Source organism: Silene latifolia, chromosome Y (assembly GCF_048544455.1).
Source record: "Silene latifolia isolate original U9 population chromosome Y, ASM4854445v1, whole genome shotgun sequence".
Classification (NCBI taxonomy): Eukaryota; Viridiplantae; Streptophyta; class Magnoliopsida; order Caryophyllales; family Caryophyllaceae; genus Silene; species Silene latifolia.
The window spans coordinates 174,734,783-174,748,015 of record NC_133538.1 but is presented as its reverse complement, the minus strand read 5'-3'; the positions used below and the strand labels follow the sequence as shown (position 1 = coordinate 174,748,015).

At 39.7% G+C, this 13,233-nt stretch overlaps 2 protein-coding genes across 2 annotated transcripts; one reads left to right on the top strand and one right to left on the bottom strand.

Moving 5' to 3' along the window:
• Nucleotides 1–5,871: 5,871 nt before the first annotated feature.
• LOC141627351 (uncharacterized) lies at nucleotides 5,872–7,832 on the bottom strand. Its single transcript, XM_074440667.1, has 2 exons — nucleotides 6,202–7,832; nucleotides 5,872–6,118 (listed from the first exon to the last, which is right to left on the bottom strand). Exons 1-2 carry the CDS (start codon nucleotides 6,454–6,456, stop codon nucleotides 5,897–5,899), a joined length of 477 nt encoding a protein of 158 aa, XP_074296768.1. The 5' UTR covers nucleotides 6,457–7,832; the 3' UTR covers nucleotides 5,872–5,896.
• Nucleotides 7,833–9,073: 1,241 nt separating this feature from the next.
• On the top strand, nucleotides 9,074–11,422 carry LOC141629468 (uncharacterized). Its single transcript, XM_074442465.1, has one exon. The coding sequence runs from the start codon at nucleotides 9,074–9,076 to the stop codon at nucleotides 11,420–11,422; it is 2,349 nt and encodes a 782-aa protein (XP_074298566.1).
• The last annotated feature ends 1,811 nt before the right edge of the window (nucleotides 11,423–13,233 follow it).

Below are 13,233 nucleotides of genomic sequence, written 5' to 3'. Positions count from 1 at the left end.
CGAACACCCGATGATGAGGCCCTTATTTAATTCGGAATGAAACTTACTTGAATTTGATATAAGGCTATTTATGCTCAAAATTGTCCCAGAAACAACCATTTTATAGCCCAGTCCACTTCGATAATTTACTACATACTTAACCTCTCTTAATTAATTATAGGAGTAATGTTATATATTAATGGCACAAAACCGTAAATATTAGTGAGAAATGATACATTTTTATACGTAAGACGGCATTTAACTTGGTCACATAAATAAATACAAGGCATCACACCTTATTTAGAGCTTTAACGTCTCGTTTTATTGATAAGACGAGTTAATTGTTTTTTGCCCAAAGGATACTGAGGCCCAAAGCCACGCTTCACATGTGAAGTCCAAAGCACATGGAGTTGCCCAACTTAATTGGGTCCTGCTATACGTCGTCGACAAATTACTAAATATCGTCGACAATTAATGTAAATTTCCAAGTTTGCCCTCCATATCATAACTCCATATCCGTCTCAGCAAAATGCAATTTCCGTCTCAAAACACAAATGCAATTTCCGTCTCACTAAAACACAAGTCACCGTCTCACTAAAATATTTCAAAAAAAAAAGAAGGCGGGTTTTGTGATTAACAACATGAACGGGAACGATTTTAACAACGATTCCAACGATGAAGCTAGTAACGAGGTTAGTTTCCGATTTAGTTTTGTTAAAAATTTATGTTTTATTATCATTTCAATCCCGAATTAGGATAGATGCCATGAATGTAGACGGAATTATGATAGAATTTGTGACGGATTTATTTGAAAATGCAATTAAAACAAAAAAAAAATAAACGAACTGGGCCTGGACGAAGAACTTTTTCGTCCAGACCTGGTTTTCGACGAAAAAACCCTTCGTCCATAATGGGCCTTGGACGAAGGATTTTTCGTCAAAAAAGTGCCTGGACGAAAAAATCCTTCGTCCAAGGCCCATTATGGACGAAGGGTTTTTTCGTCCAGGCCTGGTTTTGGACGAAATAATCCTTCGTCCAAGGCCCAGCCCGTGTTTTTTTTTTTTTTTTTTTTTTTTTTTTTTTTTTTTGTTTCCGACTCGTTTTGTATAAAACATTTAAAATAATTTATTTCCGTCTTTTTTTGTATAAAACATTTAAAATAATTAAATACCGTCTTTATATTATAAAACAATTTATCTTTAATATTTCCGACTTGTTTTGTATAAAATAACTAATTACCGTCTTTGTATTATTTTTATATTATTTTTTATTTACTCCGACTCGTTCCGTAGCTAATAATTAATTAATAACTAAATTATCGAAATGCGTGCGCAGGTGATTAACGATGGAGACGGTATTGATTACTCAGATCATTTTAAGACTAGCTTGTTCTTTGCATCCAGTATTCAAGCGTTTAATTGGGCATATGAGATCGAGCTCCAACTCGGGTTTGGTATAAAAAAAAGCAAGCAACAAGAAAGTTGGTCGTAACATGAATTTGAGACAACGTTATTTTGTTTGTCGGATGGGTGGAAAAGGTCCCGTAAATAAGGATGCCGATTCTTTAATGAGGGGTAACACGGCTACCGCGTGGTGCAATTGCAAATTTTCAATGAAAGTTGTTGAATTAGAAGAGAATAAGTGGCAGCTTGTGATGAGATCCGGGTTTCATAATCATGGTTTAACGTTGTATTGTGACGGCGACAGATACTTTGCAAAGTTTGATGACGAGGAGTTGGCTTATATCAATGCCCAAGTTAGAGCTCACGTTAGACCGGCAATTATTAGTGCGGGTTTGCATCAGCGGAATCCGGAAAAGTCAAGACCTAATCGGCGACAAATCTACAATCGTTCTCAGAAAGTAAGGGCCGAGGAAAGAGATGGGAGAAACCCGGCACAACAGATGTTAGCACTTGCGGTTCAGCATAAGTACGTTCATTATTGGGTCAGCGATCGGAGACCGATGAGCTAACCCACGTGTTCATGGCTCATCCAGAAGCCGTTAAGATGTTTCGATCATACTATTATGTGGTACTGATCGATTCCACGTACAAGACAAATGAATACCGTCTTCCGCTTGTTGAGATGGTTGGAGTCACACCCGTCGGGAAGAGCTTTGTCATCGCGTATGCTCTTGTGACGCATGAGTCCGAGGAGAAATATCTTTGGGTCCTACGGAAACTGAAGGCCCTGCTCAATGATGCCGTTCAACCTAATGCTATTGTTACTGATTGCGAGGGTGGTTTGTTGAACGCGATTCCCATTGTTTTTCCGGATTCGTCTGACTTGCTATGTCTTTGGCATATATATTCTAACGTGGAGACGAAAGCACTTGATATCACGAAACAGGATAATTGGGCTAAGCACGTAACTTTTAACTTGTTTACTGCGGTTGTCGAGGCGGAGACCGAAGACAAGTTTAATGTTGCGTGGGGCAAATTGGCAAGGGAATGGGCGGGAGTGGCGGCTTATATTGAGAGGCAATGGTTCCCGCACTTGGAAAAATGGGCCAAGTATAGAACGAACAAGATAACTCATTTTGGGAATACTTCTACATCCCGGGTTGAGTCGGCTCATGCAAATTTGAAGAGATGACTGAATAGCGCGAAACTGGCAGTTGATAGCATCTGGATTCGGTTTCATTCTTTGATGGAAACGCAACATGTTGAGATCCGACACTCGTTGGAGTTATCTAGATCGAGGCGGTTGACGGGGATTCAGCGATTATTTTCCAGACTTTCTTTAAAAATATCAAAGAATGCCATCAGTGAATTGCGTGAAGAATTCGAAAGAGGTACCAAGATAACGGAAGATGCCTTGACGATCGATTGCGGTTGTGTAAAGGCTACTACACTTGGTTTGTTATGTGCTTGTTCACTTCATCGCATTTCTAGAAACGGATCTCGGGTCCCTGTTGATGTGTTACATGCATTTTGGAGAAAGTTGGAGTACGATGGTTCGGAGGCAATGCCGACTTGTGACGATGATCGATTGGAAGAGTTATTCGATGAAATTCGGAATGCAGATCCGAGTATGAGATCATCCATGTTCGATGCCCTTTACTCTCAAATACATCCGGAATAGGAGGATGTAAACGAGCCTCGGGTCAACGAGAACCCTAGAGGACGTTCGAGTAGGGGAACTCGTAGAGATCCGTCCGCCGTTGAGCATGCACGGGTTCGGGTTCGAGTAGGTACTCCGTCTTCCCAACGTACTCCGTCTAGTACCCCCCGTTCTACTCCGACGGTTCCTGTTACTCCGTCGTCTACTCCCCGTTCTACTCCGACGGTTCGTTTTACTCCGTATAGTACCCCGCGATCCACTCAAACGGGCCCCGGTACACCGTCTACCACTGCTACCACGAGTACGGGGAGTTTCGGCACATCGTATTGCGCACCTCTTGAGGTCAACTACACCATTGGTCATTTGAGGTACTTTCCTTATCGTGACTTTTTGCCTTCATGGTTTCACGAGCATTTAGAAGCGTAGTTTAATCCTTACGGAGACGGTCATTGTGGTTTTCGAGTTATCTCACATGCTGTTCGGGGTGACCAATCTCATTTCACGATGGCTAGAACAAATTTACTTAGGGAAATCTGTAGTCCCCTTTACCGTGAACATATTTATGGCCCAGGGAGATTTGATGCGGAGGTAGCTAGAATTACATTTATGGATCAGATACCGTGTGGCTCGGGTCATTGGATGGACGGTTTCGATCTATATGGTTATGCTACGATGTACAATTGGGTGATATGTTGTATTTCTGCATTTGACGATCAAGAAGGTCACCGACATTGGAATGGTAGTTTTACTTATTTCCCTTTACGAGCCCCCCCCCCCGGAGTACGTACCCCATATGGTGTCTTATGGGTATTACATGCGGGAAACCACTATTTGCGGCTCCGGGTACGCCCCTTGTCACCTATGCCTCCAATAGCCCCTTGTTGGGTACATGATGCAAGCGTAGCTCATTATAATGGCCTGTATCGACATCAGCTTGGTGTATGGCACGATTTCGCGAGTTGATCTTAGCTTTTATTTGTCCGATTATTGTACCTTTTATTTTATATATCCGAATATTGTACCTTAAAATGGCCTGTAATGACTTAAAACGTAATTTAATTAAAACAATCCTTAAAACATAATTTGACATATTTTAATTAAAACATTCCTTACAACACGTTTTGACATAATTAAAACATAAACCAATAAAAACATAATTAAAACATACCATACCCCAAATACCAAACCCTAAACCCTAAACCCTAAACCCTAAACCCTAAACCCCAAACCCCAAACCCCAAACCCCAAACCCCAAACCCTAAACCCCAAACCCCAAACCCATACCATAAACGATTATTACTTAAAACATAACATAATTAAATAACTACCGAACTTAATTATCTTCCGATGATGAAGATGACGATTCCTTATCTTCTTCATGATCTTGAATCTCAATTTCTTCAGGTTGGGTAGACATATATTGAGTCAACAAATCATTCAAGTAGAGATAAAGAATTCCTTGGCCCGACACTCTACCAGCACATAAGTCTGATAGTCTTGGGTAATCGATCACGGTGAGAATGCGCTCAAAATATGTAAAGATGTCACTTTTTAACCTACGAAACTCCCACATCTTCTCGTTTAGTACTTCATCAGAAACAACCTCATCTCTAACTGCTGGAGTTAGAACATGATCCGGGTTTCTTTGTAAAATTATACAAAGGGTACCAATTGGAGGCTCTTCAAGCATGTGCCATACAGTGTCACTGGGAACCACTGATTCAAGACACTCAATTAGAATTGGTAAATTTTGAACAATTAAATCGATTCTTATTTGATAAACTCTGATTTTTTGAGCATTTGTGAGAACCATTTTAGGATTGGATGTTGTGAGTGAATAATTAGTATTGTAGTGAGTGAATATGATTGGATGTTGTGATTGAAATTGACATAGAATGGCCTATTTATAAGCTATTAATTGTAACGGTAACATTTGAATTATAACGGTAACATTTGAATTATAACGGTTATTTTGAATTATAACGGTAAAATTTGAATTATAACGGTTATTTTGAATTATAACGGTAACATTTGAATTATAACGGTTATTTTGAATTATAACGGTAATATTTGAATTATAACGATAACATTTGAATTATAACGGTAACATTTGAATTGTAACGGTTATTTTGAATTATAACGGTAAAATTTGAATTACAACGGTAACATTTTTCCCTATATAAACATCTACATAATGTTGTAATTCTGCACTCATCTTCAACCTTTTCTATTTTCCAATCATCTTCATCTTCTTCCATTTTCTTCTTCAAATCTTTACTTATGTCAACATCATCCTCAATGTGGGGAACCCACCCAATTGAAGGCCTTGATTTTAAGAATCAAATTTGCAATCGTTGTCAAAGAAACGCTATCATCAAGATTTCCGGGTCCGTTGCTAATCCGAAGAAAGCGTTTTTTAAGTGCGTACCTTGCGATCATTTTGTGTCGTGGTTGACTGAAGATCATTTAACAATAACAAAAAAGTTGAATATAGCATGTCAAGATGAAGGTGATGATGCATCAAGTGGAAATGTCGTGAAAGAGCAAGTTATAGGTATAAAAAAGGAGATTTCGGAAATGGCAAGGATGATGAAGTTTTATTTCAAGTGTATCTTGTATTTGTTTGTTTTCATTATGTTGGCCATTGTCATGAAGTAGTGAGTATTTCCAGAAATGTATGAATTTGCATCAGTTGCTATGTATTCAATAAATTTAAGAAATTTCAAAATTTAAAACCGTCATGTTTTTTGAATTAAACAAGGTTCAAATAGTTAACTAACATAATCATCCAACATAAAAAATGTCTTCAAAAACGTACAACATAAATGAAATAAAAAAAAAACTAGTCTCCCGACTACTGATCATCCTCTTCATCGCTATCAGTGTACACACCATCTGATCTACGCTGAACACGATCACCGGGTGTTTGACGAGGTCCTCTATTACGTATGATCTCCTTAGCCCTCTGAACAAATGGATCGAAGTTCTTTATCATATTGCGGAAATAGGCAAGTTGTTTCTTGTCATCGCCAATCTTTCCGGCTTCGGCCAACTGAAACATTACAGCACGTGCAGTCTGCAAATTGACATTATAAACATTATCGAAGAACAGAAAGAAAGTTAAACAATTATTACAACAACTGTAAGTAAAATTATTACCTCAGCAGGAATATCAAAATCATCCTGTGGCGCGGGGGCATCATGGTGGTCGGGATCAATGATCAACGGGTGAGAATTCCCATTATACCAAGCCTCATAATCTGGCGCCGTCTCACCCGGGAAACTAACTGGTCTCGATCTACGAGAAATCTGAACCACATGATCCTGCCAGCAATCCCAAAGATGATCAGTCTCCGCAACCCCAACCCTAACCTCGTACCCTATCCCCGGCAGACGATGCGCTACCAATCTCATAATGAGATTGGGTATGATCTGCACATACCCAAACCGTCAGTAAACACCGATCGGCTGGTACGGCTGGCTATGTCCATGAAACGAACACAACCGGCATACAGAGTACGAGGATGATACTCCTCCTGACGCGGCCCGTACGGATCCCACCTAATGGAAGCACAAGTAAGCCCATCTAACAACCTCCGATACTCCAACAATTTCTCCGCATTTTGAGCGAAGGGACCAACGGATCTCCAAGAACACGACCGAGGCTGAGTAGGGTCAATTGCCGAAGGTGGACCGGGTCTGAACATAGGAAAATACTCATAGATCCACGATTGCAACAAAGTCAAGCAACCACCAATAGTCTTCACACCAGCACGTGAAGCCACCCCCAACTGTCGGTACATGAAGGCTAGTACACCGGCTCCCCAAGCGTAGTGGTGTACTTCATCAGCATCATACACTAAAGGAAACAACTGAGGACGTAACCCATCACCTGATTTGTCGACAAAAAGTGTCGACCCCAACACCGCAGCAAAAAACCCCTGAGCAAAAACAACATCACAATTAGCTCTCGCCGTTTCACAAACTGCATCTACCAATATACCCCCACTCTTGTAAATAGGGACCTTCTTAGTAGAGTTTAACGGCAACCTCAACTGGTCTGATGAAATCCCAAAGAAGCCACAAACATACATAAGGGGATCCGCCAACGTCCCGTCATTACTCTCCACCTTACAATAGTTACCATCAACCCGAACACCTAAGATCTGCGCAACATCGTGAAGGAGTATGGACATCTCCCCAAAAGGCATGTGAAAACTGTTGGTGTCGGGTTGCCATCTCTCAACAAAAGCAGAAATAAAGGGCATGTTATAATTCTCGGCCATGGAATCTAATAGGTGAGAAAGACCAGTACCGTCATAAATAGTCTGAACGGCAGGAGGTAGTTCCCAACAACTCAACAACCTCGTCTTACCAAACCGGTGGTAGCCCGTCAAAACTGGTCGACCGACCTCATTAGGAGTCGGCCATAAGGTGTTGGCAATGTGGCCCCCAAAGCTAGGAATCACGTGGGGAAACATCGGACCGCCAGGAACACGATGATCGATCAACCAAGAGACATCCTTACCCGACTTCTTCTTCGGAGCCACCACACTACTAGAACTACCATCCGACCTACGCTGGAAACGCCCCTCCTCATTCCGTCTACGTGGCACCCTACGCACTCGCTCAATACCCGCCTCCTCCTCACCTATCACATCACCAGACCGAACCAGCTCCTTCTCCACCCGCTCATCAGTCCACGAATCGGTACTACCATCTCCAACCTCAGACTCAAACTGGAGCCCCTTTCGAGCTCGAACGTGACGGTCATTTCCTCCACCGGCCATCTATTCAAAAAAAAAAACAAAGAATTTATAAATATAAGTTTAAGTAAATTAAAAATTAAAAAAAAAAACAAAATAACCCGAAACGAAGTTTATTAATAATAATTAATTAATATTTTACGTAAACAAAACGAGACGCAACAAAAATATATTTACAACAACTTGATTACTTAAATTAATAAAACAAAGAATTTATAAATATAAGTTTATGTAAATTAAAAATTAAATAAATAAAAAATATCCCCAAAAGGGGTTTATTAGTAATAATTAATTAATATTTCACGTCGACAAAACGAGACGGAAATAATATATATTTACAACGACTTCGGCACGGACGAGAATTATTATTAATAATTTATTACTTTATAACGATAACAAAACAAGACGGAAAAAAATTTATTTTCAAAAAAAAAAGAAAAAGTATCGAGAATTTCTAAAACAAAAAAAAAAAAAAAAAAAAAAAAAAAAAAGCGTGAAATCTGGGCCAGACGAAGGATTTCTTCGTCCATCACCAAGCCCAAACGAAAGAAACCTTCGTCCAAAGCCCATAACAGACGAGAGAATCCTTCGTCTGGGCCTGGTCTTGGACGAAGAACTCCCTCGTCCCAGCCCAGATTTCACGTTTTACTTTTTTTTTTTTTTTCGATTAATTGATACGATAATTGCGTTTGATTTTTGCTAAACACGACTAAATCCGATTGAAATCATAGCACCTATCCTAATTCCGTCACTAATTTGGCATCTATCCTAATTCCGTCACAAATTTACAACCTTAACAAAATACTACAAAAAAAATTTTAATAGTAATCACATACCTTGTTGAATGTTTGAATTCGTGACGGAAATTATGCGGTCGATACGTTTTTTTGTTGAAATTTGAGTCGGTTTTTTTTTTCAAAATTTCGAATGTGAAAGGTTGTTATTGAATAAAAAGGAAAATATAAGGGGGAGTGTGAGGGAGGGGCAAATTTGGAAGTTCATTAAAATTGTCGACGATATTTAGTAATTTGTCGACGACCTTTAGCAGCCAGGACTTAATTATATCAATGGCCCCTCTTATTGAATCATAAAAGCCCAATTGTTAACACACGGCATTCATAACTCATACATAAGTCGAAGATGATTCGGAAAATCAAACGTCGGTAACATATAATGTGGCACGTGGGGAAAATAAGCAAAAACGTCTATATAGTGGTCAAATACCACATCCACCACAATTCCAAACTTTTGTCCCTGGACGGCTGATGACTGATAGCTGCCTTATCGTCCATGAGGTGCTGCACTATATTAACAAAACGACAAAAGGTTCAAACTGTTTCGCTGTGCTTAAGCTTGACATGAACAAGGCCTTTGATCGTGTTTCGTGGAATTTCCTGATGCTGATTATGAAGCGTATGGGTTTCCCAATTTTCTGGCGCAATATTATTTGGGAATGTGTGTCTACGATTTCTTACAGGGTTCTTATTAATGGCAAACCATCTGAATCTTTCCGATCATTTTGTGGTCTTCGACAAGGGGATCCGCTGTCTCCCTATCTTTTTTTTATGTGTATGGAAGTTCTGTCTCGACAGCTGCTCAGAGCTGAAAAATTTGGCTCCTTAACCGGCATTAAGATTTCGAGATATGCACCAACTCTTTCGCACTTATTCTATGCGGATGATGCTTTTCTATGTTGCAAGGCAACACCTTTGTCCTTTGAGACTTTACGAGATATGTTCAAGGACTTCGAAGCGGTTTCGGGGCAGATGATTAATTTTAGTAAGTCCTATATCAAATTTAGTCTGAATACACCTGCGGACTTCCGAGAGTATCTGACTTCGATTTTGAAGATGTCTCACGTTCCCACTTTTGGTACCTATTTGGGAGTTCCTATTGATATCTCTCGCAAAAGGTCTGCGCTTTTTCTTCCTTTTATTGATACTCTTACTACTCGCATTGCATCCTGGTCTGCTCTCCATCTCAGCCAACCAAGTAAATTGATAGTTATTTCGGCAATTTTGCTTGCTTCTTTGAATCATGTCTTCTCCGCGGTACCTATTCCTCTCGGTGTGTGCCGTAAAATACATGCCTTACTGACGTCTTTTTGGTGGCGAAATGATTGGAATAAACAGTCTATTCACTGGACTTCCAAAAGTATACTGCAAGCGCCAAAGGAATATGGTGGTCTTGGTTTCAAAAACACCCATCTACTCAGCCAAGCTTTGCTTCTTAAGAAGTTTTGGCGCATTCACACACAGCCAACCGCGCTTTTGGCAAGATATATGGCCCCGAAGTATGCCCGGGATTTGCCTATTCCTCTAGCAAACTCTCGAGTTTCTCAACCATCTTTTATATGGTCCGACATTTGCAAGGCTGTTTCTGCGGCTAAAAATGGTATTTGTTGGAAGCTTGGTAATGGACAGTTACTTGACCTTTGGTCAAGTCGTTGGATTAATGGTAAACAGCCATTTGGTACTGCTCCAGTTCCAGTTCCAGAACCTTCACCATCTCTCTCTGATTTATTGCTGGAATCCGGTGACTGGAATCCTACTATGGTTTTTCGGTACTTTTCCTCTAATTGTGCAAAGGAAATTACTGCTTTGGAACCACCAGCTCAGAATTTTGATGACTTTCTTTACTGGAAATATACAGAGGATGGCTCTTATTCGGTACAATCAGGTTATTCACTCCTATGGTCTGAATCTTCAGCTGCCCGCTGCATCCGATCATTTGTCCATACTTTTCCTTGGAAACAGGTGTGGCGAAAAGGGATTCCACCAAAGATCTCGATTATGTTATGGCGTCTGGCTCATAATATTATGCCAACAAGTGATAATTTAATATCCAAACATGTGCCGGTTGACTCAATGTGTAATCTCTGTCGTTCTTCCCTTGAAACTGAAGAGCATTTATTTCGTTCATGTGAAACTGCCCAGCATGTCTGGAAAGCATCCGCCCTTGGGATCAACGCCATAGCTAACCCATCTATTTCCTTTATATCTTGGATTGGAGACTTTGTGTCTTATCTTCACAGACAATCTTTGATGCCTGATCAAAGGTGGCTCTTGCTTTACTTTTGCTGTGCTCTCCAGGCCATTTGGACTACTCGTAACGCCGTGATTTTTAGAAATCACAACGGTGACCCTGCAGTTACCTGTAGACTCATTGAGGATCTAATGCACTCGCATATGCAATTATCCAAGGTACGTCCTACACAGTTGCACCCCACTAACGACTTTGTTGCACCATGTGTTGTCACAGCTACATCTTTACCTCAACGGAGTGCGGTTTCTTTTTCTGTTTCCACACGCCATGTCCCACGAACAAACTGTTTCAGTTGCTGCATCATGAGTAACGAGTTGGACTACTCCAAATCAAGTGTTGTACGCGCAAGTTCGTCTTTTGACGCCTCCACCAGAGCTCTTCTATGTGCTATGCGCTATGCCCAGTCTGTGGGCCTAAGTTCTGTTTGTTTCTTAGTAACTTGTTGTAAACTATATGCAGTTCTGGCAACCTCTTTGTCAGTCCCAATTAGTGTGCGGCATTCCTTCCGAGAAATCCGTCCTTTGTTTGTAATTTATCCTTACTGGTCTGTACGCCTGGTAACAGGCTAACTCTGTATACTAGCTGTGTTTTTCTTTAATATAATTCAGTTTATTATTGTCAAAAAAAAAAACAATTGGGCAAAGGATAGGCCGTCCGGACAAAAATTCTATCTTACAATAATTCTAATTCCCGTTAAATACTCCCGTTATAACTAGTATAAATACTCCCCTTTATATCCTTATTCAAACACAGAAAATCGACACAGAAAATACTATTGCATACAAAATACTACCTTCGCAGAATACCATACATCCATCCTATTTTGAGCATAAAGACGCCCTAAAGTCAGTTCGAGTAAGCTAATTGTCGAAACGACATATCCAGGTAAGCCTGAGGGTGTCATATCTACTCTTTACTTCTAATATTATTCGTAATTTAGCTTTGTTGCTTGTAAATAATTTGTATAAAATTGTTTTAAAAAAGTTTTCTTTTGTTTAAATCGTCAAATATATATTACAAATAAATAGTAGAGGTCGTCAGTTTGATGGGCGGTTCGGGTGCCTAACACCTTCCCTGACCGTACCTTTACCCCCGAATCCGCAATCTTTGGTTTAGACCGGAGTGACGGACCAGTCCCCATTCCAGGGATCAAAAGAGGCCTTTTCCGTTAAAATTATTTTTGTATGTTTTTTTATAAAACTTACTGGCGACTCCTATTATTAATTACTTTGTAAAAGGAGATTCTTTCAGGGATGTCACAGATTGCAAATGCTGGTGATTGGATTCTGGATACAGGGGCTTCGAGGCATCTTTGTGCTAATAAAGAGCTGTTTACTGAGTTCGAAGATGTAGCTGATGGTGAATGCGTCTACATGGGTAACTCTTATTCGGCTATGATCACAGGCAAAAGCAAGATCTTTCGCAAACTGACCTCGGGGAAAACTCTTGCTCTTAACAATGTTTTATATGTTCCAACCTTGTGTCGAAACCTCGTGTCTGGCACCTTAAACAAAGCTGGAGTGAAACTTGTTTTTGAGACTGACAAGGTTGTAATGTTGCGCAATGAGGATTTTGTAGGCAAGGGTTATCTCTGTGGGGGGTTTATTTGTTTTAAACGTTGATTCTTCTATCATTAATAATAATGCTTCTACTTATGCTTATATCGTTGAGTCTGTTGATGTTTGGCATGGTAGACTAGGTCACGTGAATGTTGATTCGATTAAAAAGCTTAAATCTATGTCGCTTATTCCATCGTTAACTACAGAAGTTTTTGAAAAATGTCCTAGTTGTGTCGAGGCTAAGTTTGCTAAGAAACCTAGTAAACCTGTTAAAACTAGACATACAAATCTTCTTAAGTTAATTCACACCGACCTCGTTGACTTTAAAAACACTATAAGCAAAGGAGGTAAACATTATTATGTCACTTTTATTAACGATTGTTCTAGATACACTAAAGTATACTTGCTTAGAAATAAAAGTGAAGCTGGGGACATGTTTATAAAGTTCAAAACCGAGGTAGAAAATCAACTTGATAGAAACATTAAAAGAGTCAGGTCCGATCGAGGTGGTGAGTATGGCTCAAATTGTTTAGTAGATCTCTGTGAGAAAAATGGTTTAGTTCATGAAAAGAGCCCACCTTACCAACCTCAATCGAATGGAGTATGTAACACCCGCCATTTTTCTAATTTGATTTCGTACTTGTACTTCATTTTCGGCTACGATTTAATTTGTATGACTCGGAATTTATTCTCGAGCCATTTATTTTCCTCGCGTAAATTCTTTTATATCTCGAATATTCTTTTATTCTCGAGATTTATTATTAATTCCATTTATTGCCGCCTTACTTTACTTAATTCTATTCGGAGTTGATTCGTTGGAC